Source organism: Ambystoma mexicanum, chromosome 11, assembly GCF_040938575.1.
Source record: "Ambystoma mexicanum isolate Mex_15411 chromosome 11, UKY_AmexF1_1, whole genome shotgun sequence".
NCBI classification, from domain to species: Eukaryota; Metazoa; Chordata; class Amphibia; order Caudata; family Ambystomatidae; genus Ambystoma; species Ambystoma mexicanum.
The window spans coordinates 771,362,035-771,383,064 of record NC_090934.1 but is presented as its reverse complement, the minus strand read 5'-3'; the positions used below and the strand labels follow the sequence as shown (position 1 = coordinate 771,383,064).

General features: G+C 48.7%; 1 protein-coding gene across 5 annotated transcripts in view; it reads right to left on the bottom strand.

The window, feature by feature from the left end:
• DENND5A (DENN domain containing 5A) overlaps positions 1-21,030 on the bottom strand; it is a 2,487,481-nt gene that overhangs the window by 1,074,776 nt on the left and 1,391,675 nt on the right. For all 5 annotated transcript variants that reach the window (XM_069623676.1, XM_069623672.1, XM_069623674.1 and 2 more), the window contains one exon: positions 6,811-6,939. In XM_069623676.1, the coding sequence (XP_069479777.1) occupies positions 6,811-6,939 (129 nt within the window). The remainder of the gene's footprint in view (positions 1-6,810; positions 6,940-21,030) is intronic.

Genomic DNA, 21,030 nt, shown 5'->3' with positions numbered 1-21,030 from the left:
CTGCGCTAGGTGACAGGGTGAGAGGAAGCGCTTCAGATTTGTGGGTATTGATTTTTAGCCCTGCTACTTGGCCAAACCTATTCAGTTCTCTCGCCACTGCTTGCAAGGAGGAGATCGGGCAGGTCAGTGACAAAATCATGTCATCAGTGAAGGCTGCGATTTTATGGATCTCGCCCCCAAACGGGACTCCCTCTATGTCTACAGCTGATCGCACCGTCTCCAGAAATGGTTCCAGGTGGAGGGCGTAGACGAGCGGCGACAACAGGCAGCCTTGCTTAGTGCCCCTTTCTATGCGCACCGGCTGTGATATTTGGCCATTTATTGCTAAGCGTATTATTGGGTTTCGGCCAAGCCCGGGCCAAATCCCATTCCACTTCTTGGCGTCGATCGCCAGAAGAAGGGTCGGGATATTCTTTTTCTGTGACTTTTCTACTAAATGAGTCAGTCGTCTAACGTTATCAGAGGTTTTCCTGCCCCTAATAAAACCAGCCTGATGCGCGTGAATTAGTTTAGGGAGGATCGCTTCAAGACGATTGGCCAGGATCTTGGTGTGAATTTTGGCATCAACGTTTATTAACGCGATTGGACGGTAGGATGCGCAGTCAGTCGAATCTTTGCCCTTTTTATGGATAATTATGACCTTGGCTTCATTCAAAGATTTGGGGAGATAACCCGTGGTCCCAATGCAATTAAACAATTTGGTAAGGATGGGAATTAAGGCCTCTTTATGTGTTTTGTAAAATTCAGACAAAAACCCATCGGGGCCTGGGGCTTTACTGGACGGTAGGTTGTTAATCACTCTTCGCACTTCGTCCATGGTAATCTCGACTTCCAGCACGTCCCTATCGTCCTGAGACATCTGACGTCTCCCAGCTTTGCGGAGGTATGCCCCTTGCTCCGCGCTTGTTGGATTGTCTGACCTATAGAGGGATGTATAGAATTTGCAGAATTCTCCCTCAATATCTGGATTCCTGGTAAAAAGTACTCCTCCCTCCCTCCCCTTTTATTTTTAGGATTGGTTTATCTCCTTTCTTAACTTTCTGGCCAGCACGCGGTCAGCCTTATTGCCCTTAATATAAAACTTTTGCCGCAGCCTGAGGAGGTTACACTCGGCTGCCCTAGTGTGTATTAGATTAAGCTGACCTCTCACTCCTCTAAATTCCCTTTTAGTGGCTGCTGATGGCTTACCCCCCATTCGAGTCATCACGTCTTTGAGTCTGAGTTCTAGTTGATGCTCCTCAAGCCTCAGCTCCCGTTCCCTTCTAGCCTTAATTGCTATGATCCTACCTCTTATTGTAGCTTTCAGGGCGTCACACCAAATTTGAGGGGTCGTATCCTCCCAATTATTATGACTGGTATACTCTGCTACCTCCTCCTCTACCTCCCTAACCAGGATAGGATCCCTGAACAGTGAGGCTAGATACCTCTATTTCCATATACCAGGGGAGCCTTTCGGCCTAGTCAGTGTGAGAGCGAGTGGAGCATGGCCTCCGAGGGCAATTGCCCCCATCTCCAGTGAGGCAGCTCTTCCCAGCAATGGTTTTGATACCCAAACATAGTCTATCCTCGAATGAGACCTGTGCGCATGTGAGTAGAAAGTGAAACTAACTGCATTCCCATAGAGTTCTCGCCAATTGTCCACCAGGGCCAGTTCGTGCATTTTCTGTATCAGGTCACCTGAAGGTTCCCCCTGAGCCTCCCATGAGGTGGAGCTCCTATCTTTAGAGGAGTCCCATGCTAGATTAAAGTCACCCAACAGGAGGATATTAGCCTTAGCAAATTTTCCTAGACGGGCAAGTATGTTTTGTATGAAGGCGTCCTGAGCTTGGTTAGGAGCATATAGGGTTGCTACCCTGAAGGTGTAACGCTCACCTGATTCCCGTAGAGGCGCCGGTCTTGACTGGGCGTATACCGTATCTTCAAAGGTGATGTGTAACACACGGCTGGCTCTTTGGGCTGGACCTCTGTGCACTGTATGTCTGACTCGAAGGGTAAGATGTCTGCAGATAGAAAATATGGGATTAAGGAACTGGGTTATTGAATGTCTCTCTCTTCTTCCCTTTCTCTTCTCCTGTAGAACCCCAAAGGTTAACGTTCTCACCTTAGGTAAGTGAACGCCGTGCTCTCCATCTGCCTCGGGGCAGGGTGCTGTAACCAGTTTCTTCACTGGATAAGGGGAGCAGGCCTCTTGACTTCAGAGGACTGCTGTCCGTCGTTTACTGCACGAACGGTAAGTTTCGAGTAATTCTAATGTCTTTAAAGTCTTTAGTAATGATGTTTTTTGTTTTGCAGGGTTCCGGCGATGGCGGATGACGGGCTGAAGTGAGTTGAAGATGGAGCCCGTGTGATGAATAGAAGCGCCTGGAAGCACGTAAGTAAGCGCTTGTTGCCTGCTTCACGATGCGCTCTGTCTTTTTATTTTGCAGGTACAAGTTCGGAGCGGCTGCAGGGTGCCGGAATACCCACTGGGTTAGATGTGGAAAGGAGTAATGGCACGTGAGTATTAAAGTTCCCCAATGTCTTTAAACGCACCTTGTTTTGTCTTTCAGATGCGGGATGCAGCGCCGAAGGTCTCCGGAGCGTGCGAAGAGTTGGTTAGCTTTTGTCTTTCAAATGCCGGAATGCAGTGTGAAGACCTCCGGAGCGCACGAAGAGTAGGTAAGCCTTTGTCTTTCAGATGCCGGAATGCAGCGCGAGGCGTTGGTGACAGCCGATGGACCAGGTAAGTGAAGAGCTGTCACTGAAGACGGTAATGCTAACCTGTTCTTTCTTGTCTTTATAGGTGTTGCTGAAGACTGGATTCAGGATGGTAAGCCTTTTTCCTTAGGCCCAGGATCAGATGCAGAAGACACGATGAGCGTTCTGCTGCAGAGGATGCAGAATAACGCAAAGCAAGATTCATCCATCGGGTGTGGTTTAAATAGCCTCCTGTAGTGCTTAGGTGTCTCCTTCCACAGCCACGCCTAGGTAAGAAAAGAGTTCCTGCTTTCCAGAAGAGTTCCAGTGTTCTGAATCTAGGGAGTGGCTCCTGCCCCACCCAACAGGAAAAGTAGTTCCAAACAGAAGAGGATCAGAGGCTCAACTGGCAGGCAAGTAAGCAGCATGGTCTGCTGCAGGTAAGTCCACCCAAGCATTATGAGCCCGGCGCTTCCAGCGCTGGGACTGGGCATATTTATGAGCCTGGTGCCACTGGGTCCAAAAGGTCCCAAATGGGACTGGTTGGCACTCGGAACCTGGGTTATGGATCTGCTTCCAAGGGAGTTGGGAAAACCCTGACATTTTGGAAGCAGAGATCATGACAGAAGGTCTCCACCTTTCCCTCAAGTATCACCGCTAGGTACCTTCCTTGGTTGTCCTTTTGGATGGCGCTGATGGTGAGATCAAGCCCATCCCTCAGGGCAATTAAGACTCCCCCCTTCTTGCTAGGTTGTGTGGCCTGAATTAGTCGTGAGTATCCCCGAAATGTAACCCTATGAGTGTCTCTAGTTTGCACATGGATCTCTTGAAGAGCTACCACATGGGGTTGTTCATGCCTGAGGAATCTCTCTGCCTTCATCCTCTTAACCTGGGAGTTGAGGCAGTTCACATTTAGTGAAAGCCATTTCAGAGTCTCAGCACTAGTCATCTACCTGGTTTCAAGGGACCTTGTTGAGCCGCTTGAATCCCCAGCGCCTGTCACTGTTTGCTACTTGAAGTAGGCACTTCAACCTTGGGGCGCATGCTTGGCCCCCAGGATCGGACCCCTGGATCGTTCCCCCTCCCTCCCCCCTGCCTCCCATACCAGGAGAGACCGGCTGGCACCTAGCCCCCCTCGTGAATTCTCCACGAGAGCCGGACTCAATAACAAACCCAGGAACTACCCACGCAGGATATCCCAATCCCATTCCAAGACCTCCCTCCCCCTTCCCTGCTGTCCAACACATCTCTAATATGGTGCCCACCCTCTTTTACATAAAAGCTTTGGCTGAGGCCCTCCCCGGACTCAAATTTGGGGGCTCATATAACTTTGAGAATTTATGTGACCGGCGGTGCGCTAGCTGCACCCGAGGGACCCTCCCGAGACTCGTTGCTTATGACCCTCTTGGGTTCCGTGCCCAAAGCTTTTTTCTTTCCTCTCTTGGGCTTGATGGTGGACCATTCCCATGGTCTGCTTCCGGCGGGCCGTGTTTCCGCTCCCACCAAGGGAGTCGATGTCTGCTCCTCCAGACCTAGCAAGGCCAGCCCCTCGTCACAGGTCGTAATTTTATGGTGGGATCCCTGCCAGGTAAAGGACAGACCAAACAGGTGAGCCCATCTGTAGCGGATTTGTTGTGAATGTAGGAAGGACAGGACCGGGGCCATCCGTCTTCTTTTAATTAGCGTAATCCGCGCCAGGTCTTGGTAAAGGGAGATTTCATGACCATTATAGGTGACATGCGTGGACTTTCTCGCCTTCTCCTGAATCCTCTCCTTTACTGCGTAGTTGTGGAATGCCACTAGGACATTCCGTGGGCGAGAACCTGGCTCAAATCTACGCGGTCCCACCCGATGGACTCTGTCAAACTGCATGTCTGTCTCCGAGTCAGAGTTTAGCAGGTCGTCAAAAATCTCTTTCAAACTTGGGGACAACTCCTGATCCGAGATGTCCTCTGGAAGTGATTTGACCCTAATATTTGCCCTTCTAGACCTGTTCTCCAGATCCTCAGCTTGTAGCTCCAAATTCTGTGTGGCTGCTGCCAGCGTTTCTTGAAGATTGTCCACTTTCCATCATCCTCGGTCAGTTCTTGGATGGCGTGCTCATTGATGTCCACCCTCTCTTCCACTTTATTAATGTCTCTTTCTATTTCCCTAAGGCCAACTGCCAGATCTTCTCGGAGCGTGTCCATCTGTAACTGCCCCGCCGCTGTGATCTTCTCCACCAGCTCGCTCATGAACTGCGTTAACAGCTTGAGAGATCGGCCTGTCTTGGCCCGCTTGAGAGGCCGAAGCATCATCCTCCTCCAAGGTTCTGGCCGTCCCCTGGGCCGATGTCTCTTCCGGTTCTTTTAACCAGAATTTTGTGAGGGGCCTGTCCGTTGGTTTCCTGCGGCCCCTCCCCTGAGCTGGGTTGTCCTTTCCCTTGTTTCTGGATATCACTGCTCGGGTTGTAAATGCGTGGTGGCGTCGCCGGGGACGGAAGGCGCGCACTCTGGTGGGAAGGTGTCTAACACTAGTCTGGGGGACCCAGGCCCCGTCCCAGGCCCCAACTGGGCCACCCAGGAACCAGACGCGCTCAACAGACCCGTCCAGGGACCGCCGCGCTCTCTCCCTTATCCGCAGGTCTCTGGCTCTCCTCCGATGCTTCTCCAGGGGGAGGGGAGGATCCCACTGCAGCCCGGTCCCGGAAGTGGGCTACAACGTGGACTCTGGCTCCAGAAGGGGCCTGAAACTGATGATGGCCCCCGTGTCAGGCCCCAGCATCTCTGCCGGCCCCAGGGTGCCCAGCGGGGCCCCTCCCTAGGGCTCAACTTATCCTTGCCTCTCCTCTCGCCTCTCTCAGCCCTCGGGGGCGACGCCGAATTCGGGGGCCTCCCAAGCTTCCACTGAATCAGTCCCGTGGGGGGCAGCTCTCCGCGCCCTCAGCACAACACACAATCCTCCAGACAGAGCCCTTCTATGGGGGGGCACAATCCTACCGCCCTCCCATTCAACCCTGCGAGCTATTTTAGGCCATTTCCGGGAGGGTGTCCTGTCCCACGTGGGCTATGTCCAAGATGGCGCGGCTCCCCCCGACCCCCGGGCCGCCTCCGTACCTCTGCTGCAGTCACCGACACCCCTAACCGCAGGGTGCCGCGCAGGGGCCGTCCACACCTTGTCTTTGTTGGGCCCTAAGGGGGCCGTCAGCCGCGTGGCGGACCTGCTGTGGGAGCCCATCCGCCCCTCTCCTGGGTCCGGTGTGCCCCCTGCCTCCTTCAGCCGCCAGGCGAGGTCCCAATCGCGGGCCGCAGGGGGACCCCTCGGCCGCGCATCACTGCCTGCTCTCCCACAGGGGCAGTGTCTCCGGGGGCTGTGTCCGTTCACCGCCACTTTGATGTGCCCCCGCTGCCTGCCTGGTGCACCGGGGAGGGCCGTGAGTGGGCGGGGCAGGTGCAGCTCCGTTGGCAGGTCGGGAGCCCAAGGTGCGACATCCGCCACCCTACGTGGCCATCTTGGAATCTCCCATTTATGCTATTCTTAAGCTCATTCTTTCCTTTCTTTCAATGCTGCTAAGCTTCCTATTTATTCTCTTATTTTTCCCATCTTGACTACTGCTCTCTTGGTTGGACAGACTGCCTCTCATCTTATCCCTCTTCGGTCCTTCCCAAGTTCTGCTATTCACAATGATTGTATTCTTCCGCCTTGTACTTCCATTTCTCCCTCCGTTCTCTCAATCTCTTGGGTCCCCCCTTTTACGCTAGTCTCCTTTTCCACTTTCGTACTCATGGTCTCCCCCGTTTCCAGCTCTCTTCTTTAGTCACTTTCAATCAACCTCTGTGCTCACTCTATTCTCAATCTCAAGGTGTTTGCTCTTTTCCCAAAATCCAATCTTGCGTCTGCTCCTTCACTCTTCTTGCCCCAAATCTTTGGAATAACCTGTCCCTCTCTGTCAGGAGCTCCCCATCCCTAGCCATCTTTCACATATGTCTCAGTTGCCATTTTCTTTCCGCTCTGTCATTATTATCTTGTTGTGTATTTATCTACCTTACCAATGCTCCATTTTGTTCTATACTGTCCTGCCATATGGGGAAGCTTTGGTGGAAGCGCTATAAATATTTTGATAAAAATACAAAAATACAAAATAAATGCACTTACTTGGTCAGTTCATGATCGAAAAGGAGTTGCTTTAAATGTCTGGAAAGGAGCTTTTTTTCCATGGATAATCGAACCCAGGCCCTGGCCTTACCAACATCAGTTTTGATCTCACCAATATTTTGGATATGTCTGAAAAAAAAGGAAAACATTCGATATATGACTTCTCATAGGACCATCAGCCAATGCGCTGCAAAAGTCTATTAAAAATTACTGTGACATTATGCTGGACACAGCTGTAGTTGACCAGAAAGGGACAAATAAATTCTCCTCTTAAGCACATGTAACTTTTCATTGATTACCTTTCAATGTAATTGGTTACTCATTTTACTGTTTTTTCAAAAGACAGGTTAATGTAAAAAATATCAAAACATGAGCACTGAGAACAGATAAATATTACCAGTCTGGAACGCACTAGAGGGAGGCCGAGAAGATGACTGCACCTTAGCAAAGCTCTGTGAGCAGTGGACATAAATTCTGCGACGCTGTCCGCCACAAATAGCCACTCTGATGCCGTTTGTCAGTCCAAGGGCGTTTATTAAGATAAATACGGATGGAGTGGCTGTAGGTTCTTGTTAAAGTGCTTTAGGTCAACTGCGTGCTTGGGGAAGTTTGATGCTAGGGCAGTCACTCTCTTTACCTAACTCCTGCCGGTTTCCCATCCCCCAGCCCAGGCATCCTTAACAAGTATTTTAGTGTTCCTGCCAGGTGACACCAATCTGTCTTTTAACTGGCTTTCTCTATTGCTGCTCTCTCTGACTGGGTGGCTGGCTAAATCCCTAAGCACTGCTTAGTTTTCTAGCGAAGTTAGGAATGGTGCCTCCTACCACCCAGTTCCACTGATTTGTCACTCATGCACAGTCTCACCTGACCCTCTCCTATACTAGGTCCCAAGATGTTCTCCTCCCACCACATTGCTATCCCTCTGATGTTGCACTCTGCCGTCCTACCACCACCCTTTGATGTTACCTTATTCTGATGATGCTCTCATTTACTCCCTTCTTCCTACTCCACCACCTCCTACTACCACGACCTCCAACTACCATTCTACTACTCTCTCTGCTGTTATTTTCTCCTTCCGACTACTACGTCTCCGTACGAATGCTACCTCTCTGCTACTACTACCACCTCTCTGCTCTTACCACTTATCCACTAACAATGCCACTTTCCACTACTACTATCCCTCCTCCACTGCCAATACCACTTCACTGCTAACACTACCGCTTTCTACTGCCACCTCTTACTCTGACCACTACTCCACTACTCCCTCTATGCTACAGCTTCTCCCAATCACAACTACATCACACTCTACTCCTACTATACTCACTCATTTCGAGGCACAAACACTCCCCAGACCCCCCCCTCTCTCTAGTAACCACCACACTCCTTCCACGTTCTCCTCTGGTCTCTTGGCCATCCACCTCAAGCTCCTGTCATCACCCAACTACAATCTACGATAACTCATCCCCAAGCTTATCTTTAAATATCTCACCCCTCACCGTATTGGACAGCTTACCCTAGCCAATCACTTACTTGACTTGCATCACTTACCTGACTTCCATGGGTTGTGACAGGGGAAAGGCTGTGGGAGATTCAGAAGGGCTTAAAAAGGTGTTTAGGCCCCGCCCCTTACATACAGAGACTGATGAGTTTCTTGCACAGAAACTTCCATGGTTTGCAGGGGACTGATTGCCCCTGATATTATGGCCTTCTTACAGGTCTTTCTTTAATAATGTAATTTCTGGTGGGCTAGTAGAGTTACCATGGTTGTGGACCTTCTGGAATCCCATTCTGCTCCAAGCTACACCGTTGATCTCCCTGCCGCACCAGACATTAATTTTGCTGCTGGCTCAGCTCATTCCCTCTTCTCGACGATGAGCCACACACTGCGCCTCCAGGCGTGTTTTCCCCTGGGTTGCTGCTGAGCTGGGCCGGTCCGTGCTGTGGCACTCGCAGTCTAGCGTCGGTTCAGCGGGCAGCAGTTGGGTTGGCAAGTGGCACAGCACGGATCCTGCTCCCTTTTGCAGTGCTGGTCCTGGCTCTGCCTCTCGCTGCGGCACCGACGCTGCACCTCAAAAAGCTAGGGAAGGCCATGGAGGGGATTCCACAATGTCATTGGCACCCGCAGGGGTGTTGGGCTCCCTCCCCCTTTGTCAAGGACTGGGACAAAGCCTTGTCACAATTCATAAACATCCTGACACAGTGCCCTATACTGGATAGGACAGACACATTTAGACTTCTGAAGTTGTGCAAAGAATACTGGCATATGGTGGCGTCTCCCACCACTTCGCTGGTGTGGCTCGTTATTGTTCAGCAAACAATGCAGTGTTGGTGCATTCATCATCTCCTTGTGATGAACCACAGGGAGGGAGATCCAGCTCATTAAAATCGGTGTATCTAAGGCTGAGGTGCGGTTGGCAATTCCTGTAGTCTTGTAGTGCATTGATTGGGTGGCACAATTCCTCTCTCATTTGTTTGATACAAACTGCTAACATATCCCTGTATGCTCAGGTGTGGTCTAAAATGACTATTTGTATGCTTGTTAGATAGGTTATTCATTGTTGGCACAAACTGCTCCCCAAAAGATAGCATCTAACCATCCAAATAAATGGGAAACAATAAAAAGCAGACAAAACAGACAAACATTGTTGGTTTCAGCACCCCCCAAAAAACCTTCCGATGGCCCTGCTCAAGCTGTCCCAGCCAACCATGAACAAGCACTGTACTAAACAGACAACAATCAATAGCTCACAGTACTGGCAACACTGAGGCAGAGCATTGATAACATGGGTCAGGAATTGGGCTTCACCTGGGTGGAGGGAACTTGGGGAGTGGTGAGAGGACGTCCTTAGGAGAGATATAGTATCCCCCCATTTCCTTTCATAATGAACCCTCTATTCCACAAGTCTTTATAGGCTTTTGTCAGCACATTCCCTGTTCTTTCTGTAAAACATTCCCCAAAAAACACCAGTTCCACACTGGGACGAGGAAGAGACCAACTATAGAAACACATCCTCATTTTATTGATACACACACATACCGGCCTCCGCTGTGGACTGAGATGTGGATAACAACAGCGAGAGTAAGGCAGGGCTACCGTTTCAACAGTGAGCAGTCTACTCCTTTTTGGACCAATCATGGTAGCAGGAACTTTAAAAGCCAGCATCGCTGTGGAAATGGAGGCAGCTGTGGAAGCAGAGCTACGAACTGCTGGGTGCAGGCAGAGTTCTCCGGATCAGCAGTGTGGTAAGCGGAGCGCTCAAGACCCTTTGAAAGATGCAGAGGTTATGCAGCGGGAAGCAAAGCTGAAATGACTGCGAGAGGGAAAACGGTGTGACCGAGTGAAGCAGTCGTAAGAATACCGAGCTGCAGGAGTGTCGCTGGGTGAGCGAAGCCATGGAGAGCCGCTGGGCTAACAAGTGAGGTACCGCAGGGGAAGGAGAGAACTCATGGTGGCAGAGGATCTTGCAAAGAAGCTGTAAGCTCTGAGCAGTGAGTGTACCAAGAAGGGGGAACACCGGGCTGGCAGACGAATATGCAAAGCAAGCAGTGAACACTGATTTGAACTGAAACAAGCATTTGTATGAATACCGATTTGAGTGAAAGCAAATATGAGTATTTTTCAATACCGAATGGAGTGAAAGCAAGTTTTGAGCACTTTTGAATATTGACCTGAGTGAAAGAAGATTGTGACTACCAGATACAAATAATTGTATTATAAGAGAAATGAGCCATGGCAAAAGCCAAGAGAATTCAAAGGAACTGTATATGAGAAAACGAGCATTGGCAACCGCTAAGAGAATTCAAAGAACTGTATGTTATGAGGAAACACGCATTGGAAGGAACCAGGAGAATACAAGAAAGTGCAACAAGTGCATTGTGGCCAACCAAGCCACGATACAGTGTCATGAGGGTGTGATACAAGTGAATAAATCAAGCAGCACTGTCCAGTTGAAGCAGTGGCCTAGTGTCGATGGAAAAGCAGCAAGGAAGGGGGATGGGTTGAGTTACCTGTAATGGGTGGACTGTGTGGTCCGACAACTGCTACAAGACCAAGTTCACCTATGTATGGCAAAGCCACTGAAAGCACCCCGCTTGTGTTTATACAACAACAAACTCTTATGTATTTTGAAGTCAGGACCCTCTGCAGCGTCCACAATGCTTTCTGGGGCCGGGCACCACATTACATCAAACTTTCTCTTCCTAAGCATCTTCCTTCTCGAGTCCTCCGCTCATCCACCTCCAACTCTCTGAGGGACAGACGCTTTTCCAGGAAAAGAGTGGGGGTGGATCTCTGTCCTCAGCTGGGGCTTGTTAGGGAGAATTCTCCTTCTAGGCTAATTTCCCTCACCTAGTGAGTCCCCCAGCAGCTTTGCTGGATTTCTGGAGTTTATTTTTTCCACCTGGTAAGAGTGTACATCCTTTTTCCACTCTTACATGTGTTTTGGCCTACTTGTTTCTACTCATTGTGTGATCTGGGCACTGGAGCACACCACTCCAGGTGCCCCTGTTCTTGTACGGGTTACACAGCACCTTCAGTGTAATAACCCAGGGTTGTCTTTAAGACCTCCCTCTGACTCCATTTCGCTGGGGCTGACTACTGTCCCCCAGAGAAAGGCAAAATTGCCATTTACTTTACATAGTCATTTTTACCACAGACCCAGTACACCCCATCTTACATGGAGTACTGGAAAGGGCTAATCTGTACCCCTTTTCTGTCTGTACCTCCCTGAGCACTGTTTCACTCTTAACATTTAGACTTGGGTGGTGGCAGTGGTATCTACCCTAACTTTTCTACCGCGATTATATTAGATAAACGTGGTACTGTTCTTGGCTATTATATTAGCCTCGAACATAAACCCGCTTGACCAAATCTACTTTCTTTTGGCTCCGGTTGGGTTTATTCGCCATTTCTTTTTGTTAAAGTCCTTCTTGTGTTTTACTTTGCTCGGCAAACTAGGTTCGCCTTCTTTGTTCACCATCTTTTGGCGGGCTTCTGCAGAGAAGCCCTCTTCTTGGCGCCTGGGTGTCTAGGTAGACTGAATGTGGGGAAGGGGTGTAGTCACCCCCTGCACAGGGTATCCTAGGACACCCAAGTCGCACTTTTCCATGATTGGCTGAGGTGGTTGTCCCGGTTGGACAACCCCCGTGCTGCGTGATTGACAGCCAGGCTGTGTGAATGGGGGTTTGCGCATAAAAGGCAGGTCTCTTGGGCTAGAAGTCAGAGTCGCATCTGGAACTACAAGGCACCGAAGAGAAGCGGAGAGAATGACGGCTGCTTCAACTACCCCGTCTCAGTGAAGCCCTGCTGCATTCCTGAGCTATCTTCCCTTCAACGACTAAGAGGAGATCCAGTCCGAAGTCTTCTTCCCTTGAGCCTGGTGGGGATAACCAGCTCATCTTCTTCAGCAAGAGATCTCCGCTGTGGTCGAAATCGCTGCACACTACTGTAGTGGTCCGGAAAGCCACCTGCTGAGCCTCTCCTGTTTTTAAGGAGCACACCGTTTTCGTTGTTGCTGCTGCCGGCTTCATCCCTGTGTGATGCAGACCCCCTTCAGACGTCCTCCTTCACAACGAACCTCCAGGAATCGTGGGCCTGCGGGAAACTAACAGGAACAACTGCCAGGGCACCAGCTGCATCGTTGGAATAAGGTACTGTGCTCTACTCGAGGAAAGTGGGTGAATCCCTTTTCTTCATCCTCAAGGCTCATCCTTGTCTTCCCTCCTTCTTATAACTTTTGCTTCCGAACATTGACAATATCCAAGTACTTTTGGGCTACGCTGAATCATGAACTGTCTAACGGTGTGATCTTCGGCACAGGTCTCCGGTGTCACTTAAACCTGGCTCCGACCCTTTGACTTTTGAACTCCTGTTTCTGAGTGTTTCTCGATTCTGTCTGCCTAACCTAAATATTGCCTTTGATTTTTGCCTCCAACTCCCTCTGGGTATCTCAGCTGCTAAGTGTGCTTTTGCCCCGGTAGCATTTCATGTCACGGATACGCGTTTAGATCGAACAGTCAAAAAGTGATCGCAACCATATCCGCAGTATCGTGTTTTGTTCATAACACCGGTTCATTCAAACACAGGGTAGTTACCTTGAGACATACTGTACAATGTGAATTGGTTAGTTGTAGTATATTTAACTTGTGGTTTTGTTTAAAGTTTATTAGATGTGTTGTTTTTATTATTGATGGTTTAAAAAATAAACATACTTATATTTTTTTCCTGAAACCTTGAGTCAGTGTTTGCTTGAGTCACAGTAATTGTGGTCCCTTTGTGCAATCTCTGCTACTGCTCATATGTTCTTGATATAATCCTGGCTGCTCTGCTACTGCTACCACTATAACTTAGTAGTACAGGCTTGTACCAAAGGTAAACTTGTATTGCCACATGTAGTCTTAATTGTGTGTAGTGGTCCCTAAGGGCACTGCACAGGATTCTGCCTAACACTGGTGTACAGCGGTGAGGATTTGGAAGTAGAGTGATTACACTTAGAGTACTGCTGTTGCTTGGGTTCAACTAACCACAAGGCTAACACCACTAAATCTATTTAACTGAGAATTCATGTCAAGTATGGAAAACTACACTGAAGAGAGTCTTTTACTCTATACTGCTGAGGTTCTTAGAACCATGTGTAGGGATAAGAATCTCCCCGGTAAAGGAAAGAAATCTGAACTGGTTGCAAAGTTAATTGGACAAAGTCTGGAGAGTGGGTCAGAAGGTCCTACCACTCCAGCCAATGTGGATTTTGATGTTTCTGATTCTGAGAGTGTTAATTTAGTAGATGAGTCCTTGATAGGAAACCCTACAACTCCTTTGCCTGCTCAGAATGCACAACCTTTGTCCAGAGGGACCGCCACAGGTCCTACACTTACTCCTGAATTTATTGCACTTGAGAAAATGAGACTTGAATTAGAAGTGAAACGTATTGATGCACAAACTGCCATGAAACATCAGGAGTTAAGGCTCAGAGAAAGGGAGCTGAATCATGAACTAGAAATGAAGAAACTGTCTCTAAAAAATGCTTCTCTCCCTGAGTCTTCTAGGTCTTCCAGCCCTAAGAGACCCCGTATGCCAAAGGAAATGATTGGTATGTATGAGACTAAACTTGATGTTTTGGATTGGTTAGCACTGTTTCAGTACAATCATGGGATTCAAGGTATCTCAGGGAATCAGTTGATTCCTTGGCTTTTCTCTAGGCTTCCCCCTATTGCAAGTGATGCTGTAATGGAGTTGGGGGAGGAGGATAAGCAGGAGTATGAGTGTGTGAAACTAGCATTTATAGCTAGGTTTGGGAAGACCCCTTCCCAGTATCTTAAGAGGTTTAGAACCCTCAAAAAGCATAATGGTACCCCTTGGGCTACCTGGGTGTGTGACTGTTTGAAAAACATAGATGGTTGGGTTAAGGGTTACAAAGTGAACACTTATGAAGGTTTGAGGAATCTTGTAATGTTGGAGCCTATTTTTGATGCCTGCTCTCCTGAGCTTAGACAGCACTTGGCTGATTCAAAGGAGATAAATCCTAAGAAGTTAGCCAAGGCTGCTGACTTGTGGGTCGCCAACAGGGCTACTCACAAGGATTCTGGGGCAACTCATAAGAAGGAAGAGGAAAAGCAGCCCAAGAAAGACAACAAGAATTTCAATAATTCCAATCCAAAAGAGGGCCCCAAACATAACCAGGGTAAGCCACAAGGTAAACCGAATCAGGTTAGTGTCCCCTCTGGTTCCACACCAGATGGGGGTCAGAGCAAGCCCCCATTCCAGAGAACATTTGGGAAATGCTTTGTTTGTGGATTGCCTGGCCATGTGAAAGGAGATCCCAAGTGTAAGGGTAAACCTTCAGGGATCAACACTGTCTCCTTAGCCTTCTCCCAAGTGAATGAAGTAACTATGACAAGTGGAAACTTTCAGCTACTAGCTGATGAGCCCATGAGAGTCTCAGCTAGTGTTTCTTTAGTGTCCTTGGGTCTTTGGGAACAACGTAACTTAGATGTCTACAACTCAATCCCAGATAATAAAGAGTATTACAAAGATAGTGTTCTTGAGAATGGTCAGGAGACCCCTGCCATCAGAGACACTGGAGCCAGCATAACTGTGGTTGATGAATGTTTTTTCAAGGTGGAGGATGTTGCTAAGGCACCCAAACACCTAACCAAGTTAGCTGGAGGCCCTGTGAAAATGGTTCCCCAGTTACCAGCTCTCATCCAGTGTAATGACATGACTGTCAGGATACCTGTAAGTGTGCAAAATAACGTACCTGGGAGGGGTCCTGTTGGGTAATGACCTTAAAACTCTTGGAGTTGTGTCTAGTACCCCCATGCCCCCCAGCAGAAGGAAGCAGGAGCTCACAAGGTCTGCAAGGGAGAGAACCTTAAGAGGCTCTCCTGGGGAAATGATAGAGGAGGCTATCAGAGGACATCTCCGAGACTGTCCAAAGTCACACCTGTGACTCCCACACCAGCTGAGGCTGAGTGTGAGGTTCAACCCTGTATGGTCAAACTAGATACTGAGGAATCAGATCTAGAAGAGGATCTTACCTTGGTAGGAGATCTTGACCCTGTTGACCATCCTGAGCTACAGTCTTTACTGGCAGAAGGTGGACCCAACAGGGAGGATTTCAGTAAGGGACAAAGAGAGTGTCTTACCTTGGAAGGTCTTCGCCAACAGGCCACTTCTCAGCTCAATGGGACTGAGCCTGGGAAGTATAGGTTGCACTGGGAAGATGGCCCTTCTACAGTGAACCGATTGAGTCAACCCCTGGAGACTACAAAAGACTGGTAATACTTCTAGTGAACCGACTCCAGTTTCTGCAGTTAGCCCATGAGGTACCTTTGGCTGGTCACTTAAGTTTTAAGAAACCTCTGGCAAGAGTGGGTCCAAGAATGTGGCACCCTTAGTGCCTCTCCCAGTGGTGGGAGTCCCTTTTGAGAGGGTGGGGATTGACATTGTTGGTCCCACATCTTCAGGCAACAGGTTTATCCTGGTTGTAGTGGACCATGCCAATAGATTTCTTGAAGCCATACCTATGAGGACTGTTACGGCTCCGGCTGTGGCTAAGGCCCTACTTGGTATTTTTACCAGAGCAGGTTTTCCTAAGGAGGTGATATCTGACAGGGGATCAAACTTTATGTCCCACTACATGCAAATCATGTGGAAAACCTGTGGAGTTACCTACAAGTTCTCAACTGCCTACCACCCCCAAACCAATGGGCTAGTAGAGAGGTTTAACAGAACTATGAAGAGCATGATAGGTGCTTTAGAAGAACCCCTTAGAAGAAAGTAGGACCTTCTACTGCCATGCCTTCTCTTTGCTTATAGAGAAGTCCCTCAGAAGGGAGTAGGATTTAGTCCCTTCAAACTTCTCTATGGCCATCCAGTCAGAAGTCCATTAGCCCTGATTAAGGAGGGGTTGGAGAGTGCTCCTTCCCCCAAGCCAGTCAGAGTGACTAACTATGTGATAGGTCTCCGGAGGAGAATGTCATACATGATGGCAGAGGCAAGTGATAACGTGAGGGCTGGTCAAGCTCTGGTCAAGCATTGGCATGACCAGAAGGCTAACATGGTTGAGTTTACTTAAGACCAGCTTGTTCTTGTTATGGTCCCCACAAGGCAGAGGGCTTTGCAGGACAAATGGATAGGACCCTTCAAAAGGGTAAACTTGGAGAGGTGAACTATCTGGTGGACTTAGGCAACCCTAAGGAGGCTCCCAGAGTCTTTCACACCAACCGTTTAAAGGCTTATGTCTCTAGACCTGACATAAGAGCTCTGCTTCTAGCTTCAGCTCAGGAGGAGGAGGAGAGTGAACCTCTGCCTGACCTCCTCACAGGCTTACCTTTAGATGAGCAAGTGGAAGGAGTTAATCTCTCTTCCAGTCTCATATCTGACCAGCAGGATGAGAGCAAGTTACTGTTAAATCAGTTTGCCTCCCTGTTCTCACTTTCACCAGGCTTGACCCCTTGGTTAAAGCATGACATAAACACTGGTGACTGTTTACCTGTCAAAAGCAGGGGGTACAGAATGTCAGACAATATCAGATCCCACATAAGGAATGAGGTCAACAAGATGCTTGAGCTCGGAGTTACAGAGCCCTCTACTAACCCATGGTCTAGCCCAGTTGTGCTGTAGCAAAGGCAGGATCCAAGGAGTTGAGATTCTGCGTGGACTATAGAGCTCTAAATGCAGTCACCACGACCGATGCCCATCCTTTGCCTTGGACAGATGAGCTGGTGGATAAACTTGGTGCAGCCAAGTACCTCAGCACATTTGACCTAACGTCAGGCTATTGGCAAATAGCCCTGACAAACCATGCCAAGGAGAAAACTGCATTCTCCACTCCAGCTGGCCCCTACCAATTCAAGGTGATGCCTTTTGGATTAAAGAAGGCACCTGCTACATTTCAGAGGATGGTCAATCAAGTTCTGAATGGGATGGAGGACTTCTGCATGGCATACTTGGATGACATTGCAGTGTTCAGCCGTACATGGAAATAACATATTGAACACCTAGGTTATGTATTGCAGGCTCTGGAACAGGCCCAACCGAGCATAAAGGCAAGCAAATGTCAAATTGGTCAGAGTTCAGTGGTCTACCTTGGACATGAGGTAGGAGGAGGTGAAATAAAGCCATTGCCTAGCAAAGTACAAGCTGTACAAAACTGGGCCACCCCTACTACTCAAACCCAAGTGAGAGCCTTCTTAGATCTCACTGGGTATTACAGGAACTTTATAGAGAACTATGGGACCATATATTCTCCCTTGAATGTCATCTCCTCTCCCAAATTTCCTAAAAAGGTCATGTGGAATGAGGAGTGCAATCAAGCCTTTGAAGGTCTAAACAAAGCCCTTTGTCAAGCTCCAGTCCTAAGAGCTCCTCACTACCACCAACCCTTCATTGTACAAACTGATGCTTCTAATGTAGGTATAGGTGCAGTCCTTAGTCAACTGGATGAGAAAGGTAGGGAACACCCCATTTGTTTCATCAGCAGGAATTTAAAGGATCCTGAAACAAGGTGGGCAACAATAGAAAGAGAATGCTTTGCTATTGTGTGGTCACTGAAGAGGTTTAGACCATACTTGTATGGATCTACCTTCATCATTTAGACTAACCACCAACCCTTGAGATGGCCGATGCAAATGAAAGGGGAAAATCCAAAATTACTCAGATGGTCAATCTGCCTGCAAGGATTTGATTTTTCCATTCAGCACAGAGCAGGAAGTCACCACCAAAACGCTGAGGGTCTCTCTAGGATGTTTGTAACCGACTAGAGGTATGAGATCTATCCTGGAGTGGATTAAATCCTCCTGTCCCTTAGTCTGGGGGGGAGAGGGCGAGTGTTAGGGAGAATTCTCCTTCTATGGCTAATTTCCCTCACCTAGTGAGTCCCCCAGCAGCTTTGCTGGATTTCTGGAGTTTATTTTTCCCACCTGGTAAAAGTGTACATGTCATGATGCCTACCCCCGGGCATCCGGATCAAGCCCATCAGCCCCGGGAGCAGGCATCCAGATATTTAATAAAACCCCAGCAGCCCCAGCTGGGGGCTGTCTGGGTTCAGTCCTGGCGCCTTAGGCGCCAGGCTCATAGACTTTACTTATTTCATGCAGACCATGCTGCAAATGAATCCAAGCCAACGTGAGGCCTGGAAGGGACTATTTTAATACAGGGACTATTTTTTACTCGGGTGTGGTTCTAGGGACTTCTTACCTGGAACTACTTTGGAGGCTATTTAAACCACGCCCGAACAGCAGCACATGCTTCGCGTTACTCTGCATCCAGCAGCCTAACGCTCACCGTGCCTGCAGTCAGCATCCAGTCTTCAGCCACGCCCATCTCCAATCCAGAGCTGCTAGCAATAGAAGAAAGAAGAAGGAAAGGTTAGAAAACAGATATTATTCCAATCCTTACCTGAATTCCGGAGCCATCGCGTTTTCGAACTTGAAAAGGACATTATTCTACACGCGTCGCATCACCAGCTGCAACGCCGCGCCATACTCACCAGTCCTCACAGCATTTTTCGATCCGGCGCAGCCTCCATCATTTTCTCTGCCGAATTCCACCATCTAGGGGACAAAAGAAACATAAGGTGAGCCGAGAGAGCCAACAAATACAACCTCTCCACCACAGACTTACCTGATTAACAACCAGAGGCATTATTCTGTAACAAACCGCAACGTCTTACGCCGCACCTATAAGGAGAGAGAAACCAGCAATTTAAACACAGGCATCTTTTGCCGGACAGTGTTGGGTGATACAGACTCTTACCTGAACACCATCAGCTGCCACAAGACAATCGTCCCTTGGACCCAGCTGCAACACAAGAAAGGAATGTACAAGAGAGAACATCGGACATATTGAACTCTTTTGAACTTTATACTTACGGGTACTCGCCTGGAACCTCAGAGTCAATATTCATCCGAAACTCTTCCAACGCCTTCAAACCAGTGAAGTAACTGGTATCCAAGCGCCCCTGCATTTCAAGCAGAATGGAGAGCTCATCATTTACAAACATAAGGTGAGCTTACTGAAAGTGAATATCGGTGGTGATTAGTGGGGAGAACAGTGGGGTGCCATTACTAAAATCCATGGGTGGCTAAATCCCTTTCCCCACTTGCAGGAGAATACTTCTACGGGTCAAGCAGACGAGATTAGGCGGTCCAGTCCAGACTGTCATCTCTGCACTACGCTTCATGTTGGAGGAGGTCGCAGCTGTCCCGGTCCGATCGACGCCCCTGTGGGAGCCAGGTGAGCGTAACAGAACGCGAAGCCTATCTACAAATTCCCCCCGGGCGTTATGGAAACCTCCGAAACAGACCAACTAGCCCAATTATTAGGGGAACTTAGGGCGGAAGTGCACTCTGCGCGCCAAGAGACTAATGCCCTCAGGAGAGAACTGATTGTGTTAAAGGAACGCACAGATGATCTTGCTAGACAACTGTTGCAAAATCAAGTTGGGCAAACACCCCTACCTGGACTCGGGGGAAACGCAGCTCCCGTTTCACCGAGCAATCCTGTGCAAGTAATCCTACCAGGGGCTATTCCTTTAGCTCCACCCGAACGTTTTTCTGGGAACCCCAAAAAGGTTTGCAGTGTTTATGAATCAATGCCGCTTGCACTTTTTATGCAGACCTGGAGCTTTTCCAAATGACCAAGCCAAAGTAGCCTTTGTACTATCATATCTTAGTGGCAGCGCAGCTGACTGGTCAATTCCACTAGTCAACCAGGATGACCCGCTTCTTCGGGATTTTCAGGGTTTTCAAAGAAGCATGGAAAGACTATTCGCCAGACATTCACAGGGACAAGCCCTGGATAACGAACCTTTATCCCTTCGACAGGGTAATCAGGATCTGCTAACCTATATCGCAACCTTCAATAGGTTGGTGGTGGAAACCGGATGGCTTGAGGAGAAACTAATTACATTATTTCATCGTGGGCTTCGGGGAGAACTCAAAGATGTTTTGGCTCAAGTTGTGAACCCACCTCAGGATTGCGCAGAATATATAAACTTAGTGGTCCAGTAAGACTACCGACTTCAGAATAGAAAGGCTGATCGAGCTAAGTTCGAGAGTCGGGTGTGGGTTAAACCCAAGGTTACCCCCAAAGGAACAGATGCATCAGAACCTATGCAGATCAGGGGGTTAAAGGACCCTTAACTCAAAAGGAAAGAGAAAAGAGACGGCAGATGCAATTGTGTCTGTACTGTGGAACCGCAGGACATTTTCTACGGGATTTCCCTATAAAACCACCCAAGAAAGTAGTAGGAGTTGCTGACAAAAGTCAAATAGAGCCTGATTCGGGAAACAACAGGTCCGCTTGCCGAGCTTAAAGAAGGACACTCATACCTCCCACCTAATTATACCAATGGTCTTAATTGATCCAAGGCAGCCATCACGTATGCACGCAGTAAGGGCATACATTGATAGCAGGGCCGTGGGAAACTACACGGACCACGAATTGGCCTCAAGGATGAATCTACCCCTTTGCAAAAAGACCGCTTCGGATGTCATCATCACAGTCGATGGAACTGAAATTGCCTCTGGGCCTGTAACTCATTCCACTACTGAGCTGACACTGTTGGGTCAAGATGGGCATCAAGAAACTATTGTGTTTGATTTAATCAAGGCCCGCAATTCCAAATAATTCTGGGAATGCCATGGTTGGAAACACAATCCTTGTATTGATTGGCGAGAGAAGAGAGTGGGCTTCCCAGATTGTGCACACACCTGTTA